The 21,825-nt window shown below is 42.2% G+C and overlaps 1 protein-coding gene across 2 annotated transcripts in view; it reads left to right on the forward strand.

The window, feature by feature from the left end:
• Positions 1-21,825, forward strand: part of NSF (N-ethylmaleimide sensitive factor, vesicle fusing ATPase) — a 155,258-nt gene that overhangs the window by 45,055 nt on the left and 88,378 nt on the right. For both annotated transcript variants that reach the window (XM_050934943.1, XM_050934944.1), the window contains exons 6-8: positions 946-1,053; positions 5,934-6,009; positions 11,626-11,781. In XM_050934943.1, the coding sequence (XP_050790900.1) occupies positions 946-1,053; positions 5,934-6,009; positions 11,626-11,781 (340 nt within the window). The remainder of the gene's footprint in view (positions 1-945; positions 1,054-5,933; positions 6,010-11,625; positions 11,782-21,825) is intronic.

Below are 21,825 nucleotides of genomic sequence, written 5' to 3' on the forward strand. Positions count from 1 at the left end.
TGGTTGTAATTCTTGTATGAATCTGGGCAAGTCACTTAATTGCTTTGTGCCTCAATTTCCCAGATGTAAAATAGGAACATTTGCAGGTCTTGGAAGGTGGTTTAGACTTAATCTATTGCTTTTAAAGCACTTTGAGATCCTTGGGTGTAAGGTTCCATAGAGTTGCAAACATTTATTATTTTAAGATGGTTTAAATGTTATCTGTTATAAGTGTTTGATCACGGGTCTGTTACATCCTTGAGGAGATAATGACTTTTACGAATCCTTATTGTTTGCTAAGTACTATCACTGTGCTCAACTCCATGCCGAAGAGAGGACAGTGGGTCACAACCTCAGAGAACTTCTGTAATAAACTAATCTGCAGATAAAGATATTCTAAACTATCTGTTCCACAAAATATAGGTCAGTGGTTTTCTGCAGTTTCCCCCAAACCGTTGCCTGTGATGTTTTATTAGACACGTAACTGTTGGCCAGTTTTAAATTTGTCCATCTTTGAAGAATTTAATTGCAAAAGGTGAAATGTAGTTTTGTGTTGTATAGTAGGGTTTTAATTCTCTTGACTAGTTGTAGTCTAGGAGCAGAGTAATTCTTTTTCAGTCAACTATTTGCTTAAGATTTTGTCCTCCCCTCAAATCCTGTTCCTGTCCCTCCTACCCTACTCCCGCTGAAGTTCTAGCATCTTTTGAACAAGTTAAATTAATGTCAAGTATCAGAGGGTAGCCGTGTTAGTCTGGATCTGTAAAAGCAGCAAAGAGTCCTGTGGCACCTTATAGACTAACAGACGTATTGGAGCATGAGCTTTCGTGGGTGAATACCCACTTCGTCGGATGCATCCCTGGATGCATGCACCCATGAAAGCTCATTCTCCTAAATGTCTGTTAGTCTATAAGGTGCCACAGGACTCCTTGTTAAATTAATGGTTTTCTTCTTTATCTCCTTCCACAGCTTGTATTCAGTTTCAACGATAAACTTTTTGGCCTGTTGGTGAAGGATATTGAAGGCATGGATCCCAGCATTCTCAAAGGGGAGCCTGGCACAAGCAAGAAACAAAAGGTAGGGCAGATGGAATCCATGCTAGAAATGAAGCCCAAAGGACATGGGTCTTATTCTCTTCTCATGCTCATCAATTTTACTGACATGCTCGGAATGGAAATGCACAATCAATGTTCCCAAACAACTTAACTCTTATTTATAGTGGTACCAGGAGGGGGAAAAAAAGAAACAATCATTCTTCTTGGAATTCTCATCCATATGTTACTCCTGGTGGAATTTCGTGCCGCTGCGCGTGCAGTGAAAAATTAATAAATTACTTCTGATGGGGAAGCGAAGGGAAACTGCAAGAGCTATCACATGCCCCTCCCCAGCAGCGCGGGTGCATCATTTCAGGTGCTAGGAGGAGCTGGCGGAGAGGCAAATGACTGCATTGGGGGTGGGGAGCTGGGGATGCCCTGGCCAGTGGCTTCTACCCTGCGCCAGACTCAGCTGCTAGTCTTGGTTGGGCTGGGGCAGGGGAGGATGGGACTTGCTCTTCCCCTGCAAGGAGCAGCTGGGGCTGGGTCAGACCCACCCCCAGAAACCTCCTCGGCTATGCACCTCTCCTCCCCACTTCCTGCCCCCATTGCGCCTCAGCCGCAGGGGGATCACTGTAGGGACAGCTGCTCCCGCATCTGCCCAACCCCCATGCATCCAGACCCCCATGACAGGGTTCCCGGGGTGCAACCTGGATTGTGGTACCGCTGAATCCTCTCTCCCACCAGCCTGGGCTCCCTTTCACACTATGATGCTGTTTGCAAGCTACAAACCTCTGGCAGGTACTGCACATACACAGACATCCATAGGCAGAGACACACCCAACTGAATTACATGAATGCTTCTCTCAGCCACTCATGAAGCAACAATAGAGAGGCTCCAGCCAATTCCCCTTAGCTACGCAGCTTTGCACCCCAGAGCTGTGCCAGCTTGCCCTGGTCAGAAGCCTGGCCAGTGTAAGTTCATCATCCAGTCCGCCCCTCCTTCGATGTGGAGAGGACACACACTAGCCTTTGTAACTGAGCTGAGATTTCCCAAGTACTTCCACAAAAACACACTGTTTTAGGTAAAATATAAAACAGATTTATTAACTACAGAAAGATAGATTTTAAGTGATAATAAGTAGTAAGCATGGAGATCAGAGTTGGTTACCAAAGAAATAAAAGTAAATTTTCAATCTGAGTACTGTAAACTAAACAGGATTTGAGTCTAGCAGTGTCTCACCTGAATAGATGATACATACAGGTCACAGATCTTCAATACACAAGCTGAAACTGCCGTCCAGCCTGGTACCACCCTCCCCCGGTTCAAAGTCTTTGTCCTCCAGACATGTTTCCAGGTGTTGAGTTGTGGAGGGAGGGGAATGAGGCCAAATCATGTCACTTCCCTTCTTCATAGTTTTTTCCAGCTTGCTGGAAAGATCTTTTACAACGTGAGTTAAGCAGTCTCCATTGTATACATGCTCTTTTTGAGATGATCGTTGGGAGAGTGGATTCCCTTCAGTGGGCCATCAGTGCATCTGGCTATTCCATTATTGTGCCTGAAATGCTGGTTGTGGGTGTTCCCAACCTCACAACATATTTTAGTAGCACACACACACAGCAAAACTTTGTAACTTCATATACAATGATACAATCCAACAGGATATTAATGTTCAACAGATTGACTTTTAAAATGATACCTCACAAGGCGTACTCTGTACAAAACATATAATTATATGACAGTGATGAATATGGGGCTTCCAGTGTGCTGCTTTGAGTTACAGAGTGCCACGTATCCCCATACATAGATCCTCACCCTGCCAAGCTTCACCTCTTGCATCCAGAGTCACCCTGCCCCCAGATTCCCCCACTGAGCCCCACCCCTCCTGCATCCAGACCCCTTCCGAGCATCTCCCCCATGCATCTGGATTCCCACCCATGCACCCAGACTGCCTCCCGCACTCAAACACCCCCCCGCACCTCTCCAAGGAACCCTCCTTCACCTGGACCCCCACTCCACTGAGCCCCTACCAGCTACACCCAGACCCCCACCCCACCAATTCCCACTCCCCCAATCTCAGCTCAGTTACAAAGGCTAGTGTGCGTCCTCTCTTCTTGTTGTGAAGGCCAAGACTATAACAGGGTTTAAAACAAAAAACTAGATAAATTCATGGAGGGATAGGTCCATCAATGGCTATTAGCTAGGATAGGCAGGGATGGTGTCCCCAGCCTCTGTTTGCCAGAAGCTGGGAATGAGCAACAGGGGATGGATCAGTGACAAGCATTATCTGCTCAAAGGCTCTCTAAGTGAATTTCTGGATGTGTCCTCCTTTGCTACCAGTTGGGTCATCTCCCTTCCCCAGAAAAGGTAAATCCCTTCCCCAGTCCACTAGAACACAGGCAGCTTCAGCAGCGTCACTTTAAGATGCACCTATTTTAGATATTGCTAAAGCAGCTACCTGGAATTCCATCTACACCTTCACAAAACATTACGTATGATCCAGGCCTAATCTGCAAATGCAACAGCTGGGATGGTGGTGTTACAGTCATTTATACCAACTGCATCCTTGTACCCTCCTCCTCTCTGAGTGCTGCTTTCTAATCTCCCATGTTGGAATATACCTCGGGACCAGCACGTGAAGAAATGGAGGTTACTCACCTGTAACTGGAATTTCTTTGAGATGTGTGATCCTTATCTGTATGCCATTCTCCTCCCTCCTTCCTCTCTGATTCAGACCTTGTCTGATTTTCAGCAAGAGGAGAAACAGGAGAGGTGCTGCTATTTGTGCCTTTGGGTTAGAACATGGTGAGAATAAATGCAGGTGTGGATCAAAAAACGCTGCTTACTACAAATCTCTGGTCTCAAGCTCATGGAGTGCATGCATACCCACGTGTAGTGTACAGATAGAGACTACATATCTCGAAGAACCTGCAAGCTATAGGTCAGTAACCTCCATATGCAAGTTATCTGGACCTGCTGATTTAAAAATGTCATAAGTTTAGTAGCTTCTGTTTAACATCCTCCAGAGGTATTAGTGGAATGGAAAGAGTGTTATTACTATATGATGAGACTATATCACAATGGAAAGAGGTAAGTAGTGGGGTCCCTCAAGATTCTGTACTGAGAATTATGCTATTCAACATATTCATAAATGATCTGGAAAAAGGAGTAGACAGTGAGGTGGCAGAGTTTGAGATGATATTAAATTATTCAAGATAGTTAAGTCCAGAGTTGACTGTGAAGAATTACAAAGGGATTTCGCTAAACTTGGTGACTCAGCAACAAAATGGCTGATAAAATTAAATGTTAGTAAGAGTAAAGTAGTGCACATTGGAAAACATAATCCCAACTATACGTACAGAATGATTGGTTCTAAATCAGCTATTACCAACATCTTGTAGTCATCATGGATAGTTCTTCGTAAGCATCTGCTGAATCTGCAGCAGAAGCCAAAAATGCTAACAGAATGTTAGGAACTATTAGGAAAGAGATCACTGATAACACAGAAAATATCATAATGCCACTATATAAATCCATGATACTCCCACACCTTGAATATTGCATGTACTTCTGGTCACCTCATCTCAAAAAAGATATATTAGAATTGGAAAAAGTACATAGAAAGTCAGCAAAAATGATTAGGGGTATGGAACAGCTTTCAAGTGAGGAGAGGTTAAAAAGACTGGAGCTGTTCAATTAAGAAACGAGACTAAGGGTGCGGGGGATATGATAAAGGTCTATAAAATCATGAATGTTATGGAGAAAGTGAATAAGGAAGTGTTAGGTACCCATTCACATAACACAAGAATCCGGGATCACCCAGTGAAATTAATAGGTAACAGGTTTAAAACAAGCAAAAGAAAGCGCCGTGGAATTCGTTGCCATGGGATGTTGTGAAGGCTAAAAGTATAAGTGGATTAAAAAAAAAAAGAATTAGATACATTCATGGAGGATTGGTCCATTAATGTCTATTTGCCAGAATGGTCAAAGATGCAGACCCATGCTCCAGGTGTCCCTAAATCTCTGACTACCAGAAGCTGGGATTGGATGACAGGGGATGGGTCACTCAATTATTGTCCTGTTCTGTTGGAAGACAGGACACTGGGCGAAATGGACCCTTGGTCTTACCCACTATGGTCATTCTTATCTTTTTTTTTTTCCCCCCCAAGTACAGAACAGAAATATTTATTGATTACCTCTGCCTGTTCTGCATTAGTGATAATTCTACTGTTCTCATCTAATCAATACCATTGTTAAGAGTCTTTTTATTCCTAAAGTATTTAAAAATCTCCTTATAGTCCTTAACTCTGCTGGATATAGATTTTTCCTTGTATCCCTTTGCTTCCCTAATCTATTTTCTACAATTCCTAACTTCAGCTTTATATTTATTACTATCCTTTTGTTACATATAATTTTTTTTAAAAATTATAGCTACATTCACTTTCCCTCTAAACCAGGTTGATTTTTTAACTAGTACAACCTCCTTTCTCGATTGTGGGATGGTGGTTTTTTGGGCATCTATTAAGGTGTTCTTAAATGACTCAAATTATTGTTCACATTTTTCTGATTGAATTCTTCCTTCAAGATGATTTGGCTCATAATTGTTTTCAGTTTTGGGTAATTGGCCCTATTAAAGCACCAAGTTTATATGTTACTGGTATAGACTTTATTCTGTTTGCATGTTATGAATGTAAAAGATACTGCTACAGGGTGTCACTGAGAATAGTGTTAAGGAAGAATGAGAGATGCCTCTTAACATGACTTAGCTAATATTTACTTCCAAACATATCCCTTTGCAATGGAGCTTGTTTGCTACAATCTCTTGCCTTTGTTCAGAGACTTGCTAGGGAGCATCCAGAGAGGAATAATTTTAAGTTGAGTCTGATATTAAGGTTTAATTATTTTTGTTTCCTTCCACACAGATTGATGTGGGTCTGGTTGTTGGGAATAGTCAAGTTGCATTTGAAAAGGCTGAGAACTCCTCTCTCAATCTGATTGGTGAGTTCTTCCAAATCCAAGAAGCCGTTCTGAACTGATCCCAGGAATGTAAAGGGAACAGAATAACAACTGATCCAGTGTAGTATTGAAAGCGACTATTACTTTCCAGGGTAGTCATACAAGTCTTTATATCATGGTAGTTGTAATACCTACAGTAGAAGAAAGCCAAAGGTCTTTAATAATAATTTAAGATATACCTATCTCCTAGAACTGGAAGGGACCTTGAAAGGTCATTGAGTCCAGCCCCCTGCTTTCACTAGCAGGACCAAGTACTGATTTTTGCCCCAGATCCCTAAGTGACCCCCCTCAAGGATTGAACTCACAACCCTGGGTTTAGCAGGCCATTGCTCAAACCACTGAGTTATCACTCCCTCGTCTGTGGGACTCTAAATGGTAATAGATGATTTAACTTCCCGGCTGTGGTAGCCTTCTAACCACACTACGCTTGTAGGCCTAATTATCAGCTGTAACAACAGCAGGTGCTGGCATTCAGCTCAAAAAATGAAACCCAGATATGTAAACACTGAAGCTAAGAAGCCTAACTAGTATTTTTTTATTTTAACCTTAAATAATCTTCAATTAACTTTTCTCTATTCACAACCAGAGGGGAGCAATTTTAATGAAAGTGACTTAAATCACTTAAAAAAAATCATTGATTTAAATCTGATTGAGAGTTTATAAAAGCTAATCTGAAAAAACTGTGCTATTGAAACTTCAGATTAAAATTTATAATGAATTTAATTGTAAAAGCTATTATTTTTATATGCCATGACTGATAGGGTAACTTATATGAACTTTACAGAACTGCTATAGATAAAAACCAAAATATTGAAAATTAAGGTCCCTGAATCTGCAAATACTTAAGAAGGTATGTAGCTTTTCTCATGTGAATAGTCCCACTGACTTCAACGGGGATACTGATGTGCTAGAAGTTAAGCATGTGCATGAGTGTTTTTAGCACAAGGCGCTAAAATTGTATTTTATTAACAAGTCTCTTAGTGATATAAAATGTGACTTCAAAGCAAAATTGCTTAAGCATTAACAGTGAAGAATGATTTGGACTCTGAATTCATTAACAGTTATTGTGTTTATACACACAGGCTAAAATTTTCAAAACCAAAAGCCGAAAGTTAGGTTCCTAATGGCTTTTGAAAATCCCATCCTGTAGTGCAGGGATTGGCAATCTTTGGCACGTGGTTTGCCAGGGTAAGCACCCTGGCAGGCCGGGCAGGTTTGTTTACCTGCTACGTCGGCAGGTTCGGGCGATTGCGGCTCCCAGTGGCCGCGGTTCGCCGCTCCAGGACAATGAGGGCTGCAGGAAGCGGCGCAGGACGAGGGATATGCTGGCCACTGCTTTCTGCAGCCCCCATTGGCTTGGAGCGGTGAGCCGCGGCCAGTGAGAGCTGCGATTGGCCGAACCTGCAGATGCGGCAGGTAAACAAACCAGCCCGGCCTGCCAGGGTGATTACCCTGGTGAACCGTGTGTCAAAAGTTGCTGATCCCAGCTATAGTGCCTTTGGAGCACAAGTCCTATTGAGTTTGGAGCAAAAGTCCCGTTGTCTTCAAATTGCAAACCCTAAGAGGAGTATGATTGAAGCATTTCAGCTTTCTTGACTCGTGAAAGTGGTGGTGTTAGTTGCAAATATAGTGCAGGATATTTGCCTGTCAATTTTATACTGAGTTGTAAACACAGTAAAGATGTTAATGAGGCTCACGACTTGTCTTTTAAAGCATTGTTGAGCATTTTAAGTATGAAATTTATTGGCAGAAAAAATCTATGTAAAATCTGAAATTCTGCTAGCAATTAGGAAACTAAACGAGTTCAAAACAGCCATTTTTACAATCTTAAATTACTGAATGGGAAGAAAGTAAAGAACTAGGAACGTATAAATAAAACATCTGAATTAAATGTATTTTTGTGTCATGTGGATGAAGGAGGTGCACTTAGTTTGGCTGAAGTTCTGAAGCATCTAATTTTAACCTTAGTGATTGAGGAAAACAAAAACCTATGAATTCCGATATTTTTTAATTAATATTCAAAATTTGAATTAATAGGAGGTAATATTTTTGAAAATGTGAATTCACACACTAATCAGTGTTTGCTGCATTGGCCAATGGACTGTTGGTGCCTCGATTCTATGGTGAGGGTACCTTATACTTCCAAGAGTCAATAAATAAATGCATTTCTCTCTAATGTATCAGCTGATGTGTTAACTAGCTGGGACTAAAAATTCAAACAAACAGAAGTGTCTCTGAAAATGAAAGAGGAGATCCCGGAATGTATATTAAATTACAAAAGGAAAAAAAATCTGTGTTTAAAAGAACATTCATGTTGCAAGGTCAAACACTCAAAAGTTAGGAAATGCAAGAATTAAGTCTGCACATGCCCTTAATTTGGCCCCCTTGTGTGTATGCGTTCTTGGAATCCTTCATTACATATCACATGCTTCTTCCTCTCTACAGGATGCTTAGTGCACAGGGTAGACAGTATTCACTGAATGTGTAGCTATTCAAAATTTCCTTTTATTCTCATCAGTGTGTGGCCTCAGGCCTTAATTACTGAGCTGCATAAAGGGTAATAAAGTTATTTTCACAGCACTCCTATGGAATTAGGTAGTGGTGATATGCTCATTTTACAGATGGGGAACTGATGCACAGAAGTTAAAGCCAAGCTTTTGAAGTGCCCATTAATTTTGGGTCCAGTTTGACACTCAGAGCCTGATTTTTCAGAACAGTTAGAATTGTTACAGTACATTATATTTTCAAAGCACAGGTCTCTCTGGCTTAAATTGGAACTTAGACTGCTCTGCACTTCTGCAAGCCAGGCACTACGTGTCTCGAATTGGGGGGCGGGGGTGAGACGAGACATCTAGAAAATGAATTACTGGCCACCTATGGAAAGTTTAGTTTGTGCTAGGCACTCTAGCAGAGGCAGGAGATAGAAACTAGTTCTCTGGGGCGACATCCAGCTCCCTTAACCATGAGACTATCCTTTTCTCTTGCAGTCTCCTGCTTCATTCACTGCACACATTCCAATTTCTGCAACAGATGAAGCAGAGGTATTCCACTTAGCCACCTCATACACTACAGAAGTTTGAATAATTCTCTGAGCACTGAATAACACAGGGGTCCTGTGGAGGGAAAAAACTATGTGACCATGTAATTAAAGACTGTCTCATAAAGAATACATTTAGGGTGGCTGAGTTAAAGTTGAGCAGGCACTTATTACATATGAAATGTAGGAGGAATGACATAAAATCCACTTGTTTCATAATACAGTTCCGTAGGAACAGCTTAAAGGGGAAATGTAAAAACTTTTCAAGTTACTGCAGCATGGCAAGCAGTGATATTTTGCTAGCGTAATGATTAGGATCACAGTTGATCAGTGACCTCCAATCTCTATCACAGCACATTTCTTTGTGGAGTGTGGTCTAGCAGAGCAGAAGACTAGAAATTGGGATTCTTGGCCCTGCCCCTACAAGTGCGCATGAATAAAGCTGCAAGCATGTCACAGAGGTCTCAGAAGTCACCGATTCCCTGACTTTCCGTGACCTCTGACTCCTGCAGCGGCCTGTTCAACTGGCTCAGGGGCAGGTCAGGCAGCCTATGTGCCAGTCGCACTGGCTGCTGCGGGGGCAGTCTCAGGTCACCACGTCTCTCCCCCGTTCCCACCCCGCAGCACCAATGGGGATCGCAAGCTGTGTGCCTCTGCCTGCCCCTCGCAGCACCAGTGGGAGTCCTGGGCCACGTGCTGCTGCCTGCCCCCCCCCCCCCCCAGCACCCGCGGTTCCCTTGGGCAGCTTCCCCCACCCCAAGTTTTAGTTGGGTATGTAGTAAAAGTCATGGACCGGTCACGGGCAGTGAATTTTTGTTTACTGCCTGTGACTAAAACATAGCCTTGCCTGTGAACAAATCACTCAATCTTTTTGTGCCTTAGTTTGCTTATCTGTCAAATTGACACCTCATTATTAGCACCTTAATTGGTATGTTATAATAGTTTAATGTGCTCTGAGAGCCACTGATAGCCACTCGCCACTCGCTGTTCAGAGTGTTATTAATAGTTATTACTGCTGGGTAAAACTGACCCAAGTGGCAGCTGAGCACTAGTTTTTGAAGTGGGATCTGCCTTTTTTAAAGTACCGTTGTTCTTTACTTCATTTGTTTTTTAATTCCAGTTATGTTGCCATTTCTCAGCAGAGGTGTGTTAGGGAACTTCATATGTCTTCATTCTGAAACCACACTGCAAGCCTATATCCAGGCTCTGTATCTTTGAGGGAGTTAGTTTCTTACTGCTACATAATGAACACCACATGTGGCCAGCAGGGGGTAGTCTAGGCTAAGGATAACTAAAGGAGCGAGCAGTTTGTCTGAGTGAGTCTGCAATCTTGCTGATAGGTACAAGTAATAAGAAAATATCTATACAGTCAGCCTATGGAAACAGTAACCAAGAGATCAAATTTTCACCATTAATCTTTTGCTTCTGGATATTGCAGTTATTAGACATACTGTATTAGACTTTTTTGGTATCAGAGGAATTGTTGTATTGATTCTCAGTGTGCTTGTAGATCATAAAAGTTAATGGTGGTGCCTAATAAGACTCTCATCAACTGCAGGATGATTTCCTAGAATATACTTGCTACTCTCTTGTCGGCCTAATTTTAAAGGGTGTATTCCAGTGTCTTCATTGGCCTCGTCCAGACTAGGGGGGGAAAATCGATCTTAGATACGCAACTTCAGCTACGTGAATAACGTAGCTGAAGTCGAATATCTAAGATCGAATTACTCACCCGTCCAGACGGCGCGGGACCGATGTCCGCGGCTCTCCGTGTCGATTCCGGAACTCCGTTCGGGTTGATGGAGTTCCGGAATCGATATACGCACGCTCGGGGATCGATATATCGCGTCTGGATTAGACGCGATATATCGATCCCCGAGCAATTGATTTTAACCCGCCGATACGGCGGGGTAGTCTGGACGAGGGCATTGTCTCTGCACTTGGCTCTCTCAGTGATTTCAGTTGCCTCTCTTACCTATCTCTACCTTCAAAATAGCTAAAATAAAAACACCCTGAATGCTGCAAAGGGCCCAGTCCTGTGAAGTGCTGGAAGTCTATAAGAAAGTGCGGAGAACCCTCGACGCACATTGAAATCCATGTGACTTGAGGGTGCTCGGTACCTCGCAGGATCTGTCTATGAACTCTTAGGATTGCTACCTCTAGATGTTCTCTGTGAAATTGCCAAGAAACACATTTGCAAGGCAGAGGTCTCCGAAGAGTGTGGTGTTCCATACAGTGGCTGCAAAGCCCATTACAAATTGAATGGAATGAGTTTAAAATGAAATTACATTGTTTTGGCAGCTGGCAGCTCAGCTGTACTACTATTTTTTATTATAGCTTTTAGAGCTTAATATAAGCAGTCCTCTAAAATGAAGGCAATTATTTAAATTAAACTATTAAATGCACAGTCTCCTCAGCCCTCATAATGGGAGTAGGAAGTGCTGTGTAGTTTGTCCCTGTGGTGCACATGGACTACAAAACCTGCATTTTCTCCAGTATATCAGTCTGTGGCTATAATTTGGCTGTGCTTAATTCCTGAACTGGCAATGTCTTTTCTACAGGTAAATCTAAGACCAAGGAGAACCGCCAGTCAATCATCAATCCTGATTGGAACTTTGAGAAGATGGGGATAGGAGGTCTCGACAGAGAATTTTCAGACATCTTCCGCCGAGCGTTTGCCTCTCGAGTTTTTCCACCAGAGCTTGTGGAGCAGATGGGTGAGTACAGCACAGCAGAAATACATCTGAGGTACAGGCATTCAGTTCTATTTATGATTCAACAGATCAAATAAGAAGTAATTGTTTGATAATACTTTGACTCTGAAATTATTTAAGCCTGGGAACCCTGGGGAGAAGGAAGGTGTCCTCTTCCCACTGCCCCCAAATCATAGTACTATATTTTTTGATGGGACTGTGCACACTTAAAAACAATTGATATCTAACTTTGGAGGCTATCTTGTCCTATTTGTTTTTTCCTTTTGGGATCTCTGAAATCTCCTTTATTCTCAATGTGGGAATGTAACTGATTAATACTGATGGAATCATATGCAGTTTTCTTGGATTATGAGCAGTGGGTTTTCTGCTCAAATCAGATAGGGTCATCTGTTCTTTTTATCAACCTTGACTTCTGCATCATATCCTGTTACCAATCTGTTAGTGGTTTCACTACAAAAACTACATTCTCTGGCCCCTATTTGAGCTCAACAAGTCCCGATGCTGAAGAATGCCCATTTCTTGAAACTGTAGTTGCTGATGATGCCATGACTAACTTTGGTTCCCTTTATGTTGCCAGACAGTTTTTAAACCCTGGATCTGCAGCTGCCTGTTTTTGATACCTGTTTGTCAGCTATGCAGTCTTTGTATACTTACTTTTCATGAATTTTTCCTTAAAAGCAATGGGATTTTAAACACAGAAATCTCTTTGTGGCCTAAAGAAGTGTCCTGTTCATCTGTTGCTGCATGTACAGTTTCTTTTTTATTTCCAACACTGATGAGATTTATACAGAACATCGAATCTAATTTCACAGTGAGAAGCATGATCTGTCTTGAATTGCTGTCATAGAAAACCTGACCTGACCGCTCAGCTTTCACAGCTAATCAGAAACTTATGTGATGTCAAACTGGGACATTCCTGTGTGGAAACGCGGTGAAAGCCATTAACCAGTACTCATTCTCACACAGGTACTGGTGTGAAGATCATGTACCAGATTTAGCAAAACATTTGGGACGCCAGCTCCTTTTAGCATGAGCCAAAGTGCTGACCTGTGAACCAGGTCAGAAGCCACTTAGATGTCAGTATAGGCCAGATGAAACAAGCGGTTAAATTCTTGTGCAGCTTAGCCAGAAACTGGAGTCCCCGTTGTCAACCATCCAGCTGCGATACCTGATTTTTGTGGATGACAGAGTCTCCTAAGGAGTGGCTTCATCCTACCATGCGCATCATGAGCAAAGACCTTTCCAGGGACTGATGTCAATGAGATCAGCCTGTAGCTGCCACACTTGGTGTCAGATCCTTGGACAGGCAAACTGATGTCTTTCCATTCGGAGGGAACTCTGCCTGATGCTCACACTTTTAAAAACAGTTGATGGAGACCAATGCTCCCTGGTTACAAGGCATCTTTGAGCAGCTGGAATGGAATACCATCAGGTCCAGCAGCATGTCCATTCCGTAAATTTTGGATGGTCTTCCGTACTGAGTGAGAGAAGATCAGCATTCGTCCCTGGGTCATGTAGCCCTGGACAGTGATCAGCAGGGGTGTGATTCAGCATGCTTTCAAAATTTGTTTTCCATCTGTCCAGGACTTCATCTGTTGATGAGCAAGGAGAGCCGTGTGGTTTCATGGGGATGTTGGAAGACTGTTTATGGCTGCCAGCCAGGAGCGTGATAGCTCTATAGGCGAGATGCAGATTGTTGTGCTTTAGGCTGTCCTCCGCTTTGTTGACCAGAATGTTGATGTAAATCTCATGGTCACGTTTTGCCATGGCCCAAAAAACGCCGGTTAACCTTTACGTTGTTGGACGTCTCCCTGCTTCTGTGCTTCTACCTTTTTTGCTTAATATTCAGCCATCTCTTCAGAAAGCCAAGGTTTCTTATGTTACTGTCTGAAGCAGCGGCTGATTGTTTCAAGTGGTGGTGTGTGATGTAGCATTACATATACCACTCCAGGTGATGGCCGCCTCATCCAACGGGATACTAAGGTTACGTATGTGATCTTTGATAGCCTATGATGTGTATTTCACAGCTTCAGCAGAGCCCTTGGAAAGTCGCTGGACACTGTACTGTCTGGCTTGTGAGGAGTTAGGAGATGCAGTTGGAACTGAATGACAACTAGTCTATGATCTGAGTTTACTGGTGCTTCTGCACAGCTGAAGACTTTGTAAGATTTCACTGTGGAGCGATTTCTGATGATGATGAAGTCAGTTTCTTTCGTGGCATGTCCATTGCTTGAAATCCCTGTCCAGGGATGGTTGCTGAGATGCCAAAGGCGCTTGGTACTACTAATATTTAGCTCTTCCATTTATGTTACTACGATCAGATTTCTAGAGAGTGGAAAGCAAAGAAACCTAATCAGTTAAGTATAACTCACCTCTTTGCTCCCACTGTGATTCAGACATGTAGTTGTTCACTGAATAAAGTTTAGGCTTTTAATGGAACAGAGAAAAAATGATGGACTCTGGCACTAATCACCTTAAACTTTTACTTTTTGAAATGACTACAATGCATCATCTTCACACCAGAGATGCAAAGCCCTTTAACCCATCGCGTTTGAATGATGAATTCAGCTGAGTTTTAACAGAAACCTCAGAAGTAAACTGGAAAGTTTCATCTTGGTTCCAGTACAACTCCACCCACGTACCTCTCCCAGCTGGATATTGAATGACCGCACACTAACCAGTGGAACACCAAGGTAGGATTATATTACCAGAATATTCTCATTGGCTGAGAGTACCCTGAGAGCAAGACACTGTTACTTAGCAACTACATGGAGCAGCTAGCTCTACCAGTGTAACCCTTTCATGGGCATCAGTGTATCTGGAAGAGGTCAGAAACCTGGCTGCTAAATCCAGAGACCGAGGTGCCTGTATACATAATGTGTAGTGTTCAGACCCTTCCTTTTCTTCTTATATTAAGTGAACTTAAATTAATAAAATGATAGGTCTTTGAAAGAGCAATAGTATATTGGAAGGCAGTGAGCTAAAGGGATCGCCAGGCCTTAAATAAATAAATATAGTTACCAGCGCAAGTTTATCCAGACTATTCAAAGAGGCATTTCACAGGTAAGTGGATGTTAAGACACCCAGCGGAACTCCCCTTCTATCTATGACGAACCCTAGGGCTAAAAAGCTTATCTGAAATTTGAAAAAATGCTTTCTGACATTTTTTTTTCTGCATTAGTCATAACTTGCTCTTCAACTATATTTCAGATCTCAAATGCCAGTGTGACATCTGTTCAGGTCTGCATGTAATTTATTAGGGAAAAAAAGAAAACAATTGCTCACTGTCTGGACTGCAAAACTTACCCTTTCCTGTTTTCTGCTAAGTGCTCACAGATTATGCCTTATATGCAAAATGCAATAAATATGCCAGTCGCAGCCCTGTAACTATATAGATGCGATCTAGACCATTTGCAGCATAAAATAAAATATAAATTTCCTGTAACTGTGTGTGGTTCCCATAACAAGCAAAGAATGTTCTGGAAGTGAAGCATATAAGTCAATATTAGTCAGTCATACCTGCAGAGCACACTGGCACTGCACTGACTTCAGAACTATCTGGTGTATGTGAGCTGAAATCTTAACAGACAAACATTTGCCATGGGTTTGATTGGAATTAAGAACACCAGTGCTAAAATAGTCCTTTGGTTACCACCTGACAATATGAGTTAAACAACCTCACATGATCACTTCCCAAAACAAAATGCAATACTGATCTGGATAGACCAAGGGATATGGAATTTATTGGGGTAAATGGAGGACTTTTCAGTGCAAGTGCACAGTGAGGGAAGTAATCTAATTCAGAATATATTGGGCGGTAGGACAATTTCTGATTGGCAAGGTTCTGCATTAGCCTGTAGCTTCATTATTTGTATTGTGATAGCGCCTGGGAGCCTCAGTCACGAACGAGGACAGCACTGTGCAAAATGCTATATGTGTTCATATTAGATTCTTACGTAACAATCCATTGTATTTGCAGAGATGTGTAGAACAGGGTAGATTAGCCATCCAAAGGCTACAACAGTTCTGTGCAGAAGTGTTTATTTCCTGCAGTTTACAAATAATCCAGAAACAGAATGCGTGTGAAGCTCTTTAAAATTATTCTACCCTAAATAAGTCAGTATGCTAGGAAAAAAAGAAGAATGCCTCTAAAAATGACATGCATCTGTCGAAGTGGGTATTCATCCACGGAAGCTCATGCTCCAATATGTCTGTTAGTCTATAAGGTGCCACAGGACTCTTTGCTGCTTCTGAAAATGCTGTAATTCAACAGGAATTAATTCAGGACAGTTCTGCAGCCTGTCTTATGCAGGAGTTGGATGATTGTAATGGCTCCTTCTGGCCTTGGAATCTGTGAATGAATCTCCAGGCAAGAGCCTGACAAGAGCACTGGTTCTAGGAAATGCTTGTCTAGTTCAGCCTCCTGCTGGTTCTCTGAGCTTCCCCAGGGAGCCTTTCGTTGCTGCAAGCAGAACCAAACAGCCTAAAGGTAAACAAAAGCCCAGCAAGAGCCCTTCAGACCTGGACCTGATTGCTCTCTCTGCTATGGCTCATGTGTGGTTACTCTGCCACAGTGTGGTATGGATTTTGAGAGAGGCACTATGTGTCCAAACTCCTATCTTATTTACCACCCTTCCTGGATCTCCTTTCCTACACCATCTGTGCATGTTCACATCTTATTTTTAATTAAAATAATCAGTGGGCAAAACTGTGCCTGTGCGTGAGCAGTTTCCATTGAAGACACTGTGAGCTTTTAAGCCCGTGTTTGTGAAACCAACACCAAGGTTACTGAAAGGACTCACGGCCATCTTAAGAAGAATGGAAACACTAGAAGGAGTAAGAGAATCCATAGGGTTATCAGGGAACTCTCTGGAATCATTAGAGTTTGTGACAAAAACTTAAACATTCTAGTTCAATCAAAGTAGTGGCCAGAGCCGAAGGGCCTTCGACAGTAGCTTAGATACAAACTTTGACAACAGCAAAGCTGATAATGAGATCAGAGAAAAACACTAGGAGGAAAACAAACTGAGAAACAAGTGCTTGGTCCTTGTATCAGCTCTAGAAAGGGATGCCGAAAATGAAATTAGAATGAAAAACCATAGGAAGTGCACAATTGGATAGATAGAAGTGCGACTTTGGTCTCCTCTTCTCCATTTCCTACCCCACTCCCCAGTAAAATGCTGTCCTATTGATATGAAGTGCTGTGGAAAGTTGACTTTGAAGATAGCCTGGATTGATCTGAAAGATTGACTTTTAAATCTAAGATATCTGGAGCAATCAAGGTAGGCTTTGCACACACTAGATACTCAGCACTCCCTGTGTGTGTGTGCAGGTGATCACTTAGTATCTTCTGTAGTGAGATTCAAGCTATGATTGAAGACCTGAAACTATCTCATAACCTTCACTGGTAACTAGTCAGGTAGCAGTAAGGATGATTGTCTTTTGTGTGTATTATTGGTAAATAGTTGGGGAAATATTAGCAGTTATGTAAATGACTGATGTAACTTCTCATACTGTAATGTGCTACTTTATTTGTCTTTCAGTTGTGAGCCTCCATTCAGCCATCTGAGGGCTTTCCCAGGATCTCTGAGAGTAGAGGTTTCCTATAATCATTTTGGGCATAAGCTTTTGTGGGCTAAATCCCACTTCATCAGATGCATGGAGTGGAAAATACAGTAGGAAGATGTATATGACAGTACATGAAAAGATGGGAGTTATATCTTCCTACTGTATTTTCCACTCCATGCATCTGATGAAGTGGGTTTTGGCCCATGAAAGCTTATGCCCAAATACATTTGTTAGTCTCTAAGGTGCCATAAGGACGACTCATTGTTTTTGCTGATACTGGCTAACACGGCTACCCCTCTGAAACCTGTAATTGTTGATACTGAATCAGTCTTGTCTACAGCCCCATTTTAACTGGCACCAGAGCAGCATTGTTGAAAGATTACCAGACCTTCCTTTTTTGAAGGGAGTGTGGCTTGTGGTAGAGCAGTGAATTGGAAGTCAGGAATCCATGGCTCGGTTCTAGCTCTGCTACTAGCTTTAATATTAACAAAAATAATGCTGTAAATTTGCTTTACATTTTATGGAGCATAGATAAGGCATGTTTCTTGCACCAAAGAACTTAAAAAAATTCCATCATCATTCTGCTAGCTGGATTGCAGGTTACTTGGTCTTGCACTTAGCTGTAAACTTCAGATTTCATGAGACCGTGGCAAGCAACTTGTCCTCTGTAATCCTCAGTCATCGCTTTGTTAGGCGGCTTTAAAACATGTATTAAAGTGACAGCCAAGATCTATTTACTTGGGAGGTAAACAATTACCTATTAACCAAAGCAAAGCTAAGCTGATGATATGATCACTTCAGTAGAAGTCCTGTGTTGTTAGATGCAGCTGCCACATCCCTAGGTGAGCTGAGAAAGGGCTAAACCACTCCATTAGGTGGAAGAGAGGAAGGTAGCACTGAAATTGTCTGCGCTATCAGACCGGGGTTGGAGAGCTGGTAGTGATTCCTTGCTAAGATGCTGGGAGTGGAACAGACAGCTTTGCCTCTTAAGTGGGGAAAGCTGTGAAATGAAATAAAGGCTTCCAAGAGGGGAGGAGGAGAGAAGGGCTGCTAAGAAGAGAAGAAGAACTGCTCTTTAGTGTCCTTTGGGGGGCGACTCCTGAATTCGGCCCCAGTAAGGTGGGCAAAAGGAGTCTATAACCACTTTTGTGAACTGAGGAAAGTTCTTGCGCTGTCAGAAGCTGTAATGATTGGAAGGACTGTTCCTTTCTCCCCAAAGGGACCCTTGGCTGATTTGTGTGGACAGCCAGTGGATGTGTTGCATCGATAATGTCCTGAGCACCTGGCGGCTCCTTGATATCAGGATTTGTTTTGTAGTACGTTTGTGTTCACCTATTTAAAAAGTATCCGTGCTATTTACAGACACTGCGGTTTAGACTGACCAAGCATCTAGCATTATTCTAAAGATTGCAGAAAATGGCTGCGGAAGGCCATGATGTTAACACCCAGTTGAGGTATGAAATGTATAGATAAATATAAGACCCTGAGATCTGGAAGCCATCCAGTGATATTACTTTAATCTTAACTTAGCTATCTGGCTTCATTTTTATTATTAAGCTGTTAAAAGATGAGGGCAGTCTCTGTCTCTTGATGATGCAATGATTATTAAAAGCCTGAGATTAGGCTGTTTCATATCAACTCTGAATTTGCTATCGCAGTCCCATTTGGGACCACGTGTTTTGATCATGTAGCCAAAGGCACTGTATGTTTTGGGAACTCATACTTTGGGCTGATTTATTTTCCATTTTATCGCATTCCATCAGAAAGAAACTGATAAATGTTCCGTCAGTGCCATAAATCTCATCAGTGCCTTCTGTATGCAATATACATGTACTTAAAAAAAAAACAACATGGCCACGCAGTGGATAATGGTGACGGGAAGGAGAAAATTAACAGAGGCCTAATAAGAAATGTTTGGAGAAATATGTGATTTGTTTTGTCAGTCTGTTCTGCAGGGTCCATTTAAATTAAAACCTCAGCTGGCTGCTTAAGATCTAGCCCTGTGCATGTTCCTACTTTCTGAGGAAGAAGCAGTTTAACTTCATGTCAGTAGCACTTAAATCTTATATGGGGTCAACTGAAGGCAGTGGATCTAGGCAGCAATAATGGAAGGCATACGTTACTTGGGAGTGGAGGGGGAGATTTGTGTGTTAATGGAAAATCTTTTCTGTATGGCAGGTAAAGTCTTGGAACCCTAATCATACACTAACTGGCTTGGAGATCAATATATAAATCATCTTTCTCCCACTGTACACGAGACCCGGTACATTGTCTGCAGATGTAGATTTCATGTAGATGCACCTGAATGGTAACCTCATACCAGAATTCTTTGATTTTAATTCAAGGAGGAATTATGCCATAAGTAGGAAAGCCCCTTACCCGCTAAGGCAATTTTGTGTTGATCTTTTGAGAAGAGGTAGTATTAAGAGAGATAAATACATGGTTATTAAACTTAGTCTCATTGTGGCTAAATGTCATTCTGGCTCGAGCCTCCATTTATGATTTCTGTCACAGTTCCATTACAGGGGTGGCTCTGCCATTGTCTTTTGGGATCTTCGTCATCAGTTTTCCCCAACTTCATTACCTGTGTAGTTTCCTTGCTTTGCAGTTCCCCATGGCATGCCTATTGCTAGTCTGAATAGGTAATTAAATTGCATGATAATCCAGTATCCATTACATGAATGACCTTAGATTTAGTGGTAGTCCTGATGCTAAGCCTAGCCAGTTAGAAATGCTTGGTCAGAGAATAATTTGAGTTTATAAGATCTGCTTAATAGTGTTGACATTTGGCCACGCTGGTCTGATCTGGATAAATTTCAAAATGGAGATGAAACTTAATCAAAACTCCTGCTTTGTGTGTGGAACTGAGTTGTGATTTAAGATGTAACATTTGTGGTCTGTCATCACCTGTCGATTTTAACCAGGGCCTGTTTGTTTTAAATGTTTTCAAATTTTGGCCAGGTGTAGCTGTAGTTGTGCAAGAAAATCTTCTGATTGTAACAGCAGGTAGCATTTCTGTTTGAAAGGAATTCATTGCTTTGACTTCCAGAAGAAATGTTCTCACTTCATAGGGAGAGAATTTAGCACTCACATAGTGCGATTCAGCAACACAAACATCCCTGTGAAGCAGATGATTAGTAATGTCCTCAGTTGTCAGATGGTGAAAGCAGAGGCAGAAATGTGAAGTGACTTGCCAAGGCCACAGAAGGAGTTAGTGTTGGAGTGGGGATCTAGCACTTAGAATCATAGAACCGGAAGGGACCTCGAGAGGTCATCTAGGTCAGTCCTCTGCACTCAGGACAGGACTAAGTACTTCCGGGTCCTGGGCTCATAATGCTCAGTAAATAGCTTTCTAGTTGTGTCCAGATGGAGTATGGTGTATTGGAACCTGCCACTCTGCAATAGTGGTGAGTGGCGATGGTCTGTGATGTAAAGCGTGATAGTGGCTAGGCAGCTGGTGTGCTGAGACCATGGCCTGTCATGCTGACCAGCACTGTCTTGTTGTTTCCTTGTGCTCCCCAGTCTGTCAGGAGCTATCTGGTGTCTCTTGTTGTATACTTAGGTTGTCAGCTCTTTAGGGCAGGGACTGTCTTTTTGGTGCGTGTTTGTACAGAGCCTGGCATAAAGGGACCCTGGTCCTTGACGGGGGTACCTAGGTGCCATGAAAACATAAATAACATGCCATGCGCCATCCCTGTGTCTAGAGACTTCACTTTTCCCTCTCAACTGCTCTCTGTGCGGTTAGCCCTTTACATGGGAAACGTGCCTATAAATCCCACATGACTAAACTAGTGCTGCCAAGTGACAGCTCAGGAGCTCTGATTTTTCCTATTTCCCTGATTCAAACAATGTCAAATGAGTCTTATGAAAAGTGAACTGTCTGTGGTTGCTTAAAGAGAGGAGGAAACTGCTCCCTTTGCTGAGCAGCTGTCTGATATCCCGCCACCCCAAACTAACTCTCCTGCAAACCTGTTGGAGTCCCTGAGTAGGTTTTGGCTCTTGGTTTTCCATAGAGAATAGTCTTTGTAGTATTTTCTCAGAACTCCAGCTTTGGGCAAGTAAAATTTCTTTTTGGTACATTTCCCCCACACACCCCCCACAACCCAGTGCCATTATTCCCGTCACAAAGGATGAGGTGAGATGAGCCCTTTATGTATAAATTTCATGGGGAACAAGAGGTTTCCCTTCCTTGTAGCTGCAGAAGAGAAATCATCAACCCATATCTAAAAGCATGTGACAGGTTTGTAGCAAGTATGATGATGATAGGTGGAACTGAGCTCAAAACTCCAGATGTCCCTAAAAGCTCTACAAAAAGCATATAAAATGACAACCTTAGAGAAACTGAATTGGTCCGAAGAGAGAGAACTTGGCTAGTATGAGAAGCTTGTCTCCTCTCGTCATGCCCCTTTTTGCAGGTATTCTACATAAAAATGTAAGCATTCAATACAGCTGTTGCAAGAAACTCTCAAATGTTTGTAT

This window comes from Gopherus flavomarginatus, chromosome 25, assembly GCF_025201925.1.
Source record: "Gopherus flavomarginatus isolate rGopFla2 chromosome 25, rGopFla2.mat.asm, whole genome shotgun sequence".
Lineage (NCBI taxonomy): Eukaryota > Metazoa > Chordata > Testudines > Testudinidae > Gopherus > Gopherus flavomarginatus.